The sequence below is a fragment of the Oryzias melastigma genome, linkage group LG16, assembly GCF_002922805.2.
Source record: "Oryzias melastigma strain HK-1 linkage group LG16, ASM292280v2, whole genome shotgun sequence".
Lineage (NCBI taxonomy): Eukaryota > Metazoa > Chordata > Actinopteri > Beloniformes > Adrianichthyidae > Oryzias > Oryzias melastigma.
Window position 1 is genome coordinate 10,052,811 of NC_050527.1, and position 3,327 is coordinate 10,056,137.

A 3,327-nucleotide genomic window follows, 5' to 3' on the forward strand; every position below is an offset into this window, starting at 1 on the left:
AGCTGGAAGCGGGAATTAGGGACCGCGGAGCGTATGCTGGAACCAGAGAGCGCGGGGCGGGAATAGGGGACCGCGAAGCGCCGAGCTTGGAGCTGTTGAAAGCTCCCACAAATATTGCAGAAGCGGCTGTCATTCAGACACAGCCCTCTGTACCGGGAAAATCTTTGAATTATAATCATAACCAAACATGGAGACATGATTACTGATGTTTTTGGAGAACTCTTTACAATAAATAGACCTTATTCCTCGACATGTATGTTTCTCCATTCCTTCTAAGTGAGATATCCAGAGACAGAGCTGGTAGCTTCTCCCACTTGAGGCCCCGGCGTCAAGAAGATATTTTTTTCATAAGCGGCGAGCAGCGAATTCGCCAAGCGGTCAAAGAGGGGCGGGGCATGCAAATTTGTCGTGCAAATCGCAATCGGTGTGTATGCACCATAACAATGTAACCTGATCTAAGATAAGACTTCTTTTTATTTGTTCCTCAAACGGGAAAATTTCCACATCGCAGCTTTACAGTTTACAAGAGAGTAAAAGAACACAGAACATGTAAATGAAAGTGGATCCAACACAGGGACTTGTGGTACGCCAAAACTGACTTCAGGAAAATATATTTAGTTTATTTTAGCTTTGCTTACCTTGGCTTGGTTTAGTTTAGTTTAGTTATTCATAAATATAATAAAAATAGATAAATATATGCACTTACTGATAACTATAGTCAGTTATTCAAAGAGACTATTTGGCGGAACTTAAGAAAGATAAACATTTTGAAAGGAAGATAGGCAGAAAGTAAAGCTTATTTAATCTTACTCCCTTAAAATTTGACAACAAAACACAAACAACAACAAAAACCCCACACTATTTATTGTTATTATCAATATAATTTACTTTAGCTTAAAGAGCTTCAATGTCCATAGAGAGAGAGGTTCATATAGAACTATCAGCTGGTTGGAAGGAAGAATATTTTTCTTGTATTTGGAGATGTTGTTTGATAAAAATAAATAAATAAATAATAATAATAAGAGCTTGTTACTTTTGACACCTAAAACTATGTGATTAAACAGAGCTGTGAATTTCAGTAAAGTGCAAAGAAAAACTGTAAATCGTTCTTGTTTTCATGTCAAGGGTCTTTCTTACATTTTTTCATGCTGTATTATTAAAAATGTTTATAAAAGTTTATTGATCTCTTTTACTTGTGTTCCTAAAGAATATTTTTACTACTTCCTCAAAAAATACCTTCACATACTTTAACTTCCTCACCCTAAAAACACACAGTAACATTCTGAGGGATTTCTTCTAAGTTTCTTTTTCTGGTGCAACTTACTTTTTTTAGTTTGTGTTAAACCGTATTTGTTTAAAAGAAGTAATAATATCATTAGACCTGTAATTGAAGGTAACTGTCTTGCAGTCTTTTCAGGCGTGGTGTGTTCATATGTGAGGTGGGGGCAGGGCAGAGGTGTGAAGGCGAGTCGGAGACATGTCAGTCAGGTCATTTCCTCCATGAGTTCCTCTGAAGAAGTGTTGTTTCTCTGCTCTCAAGCAAAGACGCACAAAATAGTGCTGGTGTTGCAGTGAGGCTTCACAACCAGAGACTCGGACTGCTTTAATACGAATCCTGTGGCTCTGGGGACGATGAAGAACACCTTTGTCTGTGATGAATCCATGATCATCACCATTCCTGTTGGGAGCATCCAGGAACTTCAGGACGGTCAGCTGATGCCAGAACAATTCTACTGCGTGTTCAATGATCACTTCAAGGTCCTTGTCATCAAGGGGAAAGCTCAGCCTCTCGGAGTAAGTTCAACTGTAACGACAGAGGAAATGGCATCGCAGACTGACAAGTTATGCTTTTTTTATGTCGTTATGTGGAAACACAAAACTTTCAGCAAGTTTACAAAAATGTCATTAACCAGTATTTGCATTTTGTGTTTGTTTTCATTAAAATTAGGCAGCCCAAGCTATCTTTGGTCTGCTTCTTTCTGCTCTCGCACTGGTGGTCTATGGTGAAGTGTTTTGGTTATTTACAATTCCCAGCATTGTGGTGAGTTTTTTCAAAGAATTAAGACATTTTTTAAGATCTGATAATATGTATTTATAAATTAAAAACATGTCTTCTTCTATTAGTTTGTAATCTGTGGCGGGCTGTCCTTTGCTGCTGGGAAATATCCAAACATGACTGTGGTGAGTGGTTTCATTAATTGAAAAACATTTTTTAAGTTTTTCAAAGAAGCTGCATGCTAAAAAATAATATTTGAGTACAAATTGATTAGAAAATAAACATTTGTTGATTTGTGAAATTAATACTTTTTTACATGTTTTTATACTTTTGATTGAATCTGAATTTGAATTGTTCTCAATTTAGTGTAAGGGTACAATTTAATTGAACATTTACTAAACCTTTATTTCATATTTTCTTTTCTCAGGCGAAGCTGTCCTTTTCCCTGAACATTCTGAGTTTACTTTGGTCATTTACAGGATTTGTTATGATCCTGATAGTCTTGATTTCACCCTACCTACCTTATAGGATAGACCCATATTATTTGCGATACTCACGTTATTGGGATTACCCACCTTATAGGAGATACCCACCTTTTTGGGTATGTCACAATACTTTGTATAGAATCACATTCCTCTGGATTTTGGTTTAACTTTATTCTACATATATCACAGGAAGTGGGACAAATCATAATCCTGATATTGAGTCTGCTGGTTGTTGAATTTTTCATCTGCATTTTCCTGATCTACTGGTTGAGTAAAGCCATTTGCAGACAACACTTTAATACTCTGGTAGGTATTTCTTTCTATGCTTCAGTGTTACTTCAGTGTTACTCATGTAAAGAACTATAGTAGTTTTGATTCTCGTTCTTTACTCTGCAGCCGACTATAGTGCTGAAACCAGGAAACTGACATTTGAAGATTGAAGAGAATCAAGAGTCAACATCATGTATGCTCTACTTTGATTGTAAAAATCAGCAATTGTTTTTATGTCAGATATAACTGTAAACTAAACACAGAGACAAAATCAGTTTTTAAAGGACACTTTTTGATTTTTGATTCACCAGTTTGCTCTAGTGGGATTAATAAAGTTTATATTTCATCTCATCTCTTATGAGGAGAAGGTTGTCTTTACAATGTTGCAAAACTTTGACTTCACTGGTTAAAACTTCCTTTTCTTCACTTCATTTTGATCTTTCCTATTTTAAACATTTCTATGTTCATTTTATAATAGTACAATTAAGTTTTGATAGATTTTACTAAAACATAATCTGCCTTTAAAGAATCTAATCAAACAAACATGTATCCCCCAAAATGCTAAATTTGGTATCA

General features: G+C 35.7%; 1 protein-coding gene across 2 annotated transcripts; it reads left to right on the top strand.

Moving 5' to 3' along the window:
- Nucleotides 1–1,476: 1,476 nt before the first annotated feature.
- Nucleotides 1,477–3,319, top strand: LOC112143513. Of its 2 annotated transcripts, XM_036215773.1 has the most exons (6): nucleotides 1,477–1,794; nucleotides 1,949–2,041; nucleotides 2,125–2,181; nucleotides 2,424–2,597; nucleotides 2,671–2,787; nucleotides 2,878–3,319. In XM_036215773.1, the coding sequence occupies exons 1-6, from the start codon at nucleotides 1,633–1,635 to the stop codon at nucleotides 2,905–2,907; spliced, it is 633 nt and encodes a 210-aa protein (XP_036071666.1). In that variant the 5' UTR covers nucleotides 1,477–1,632; the 3' UTR covers nucleotides 2,908–3,319. The 2 variants fall into 2 exon arrangements, with proteins under 2 accessions (XP_036071666.1, XP_036071667.1); XM_036215774.1 differs by lacking the exon at nucleotides 2,424–2,597 and having other exon boundaries at nucleotides 1,479–1,794.
- The last annotated feature ends 8 nt before the right edge of the window (nucleotides 3,320–3,327 follow it).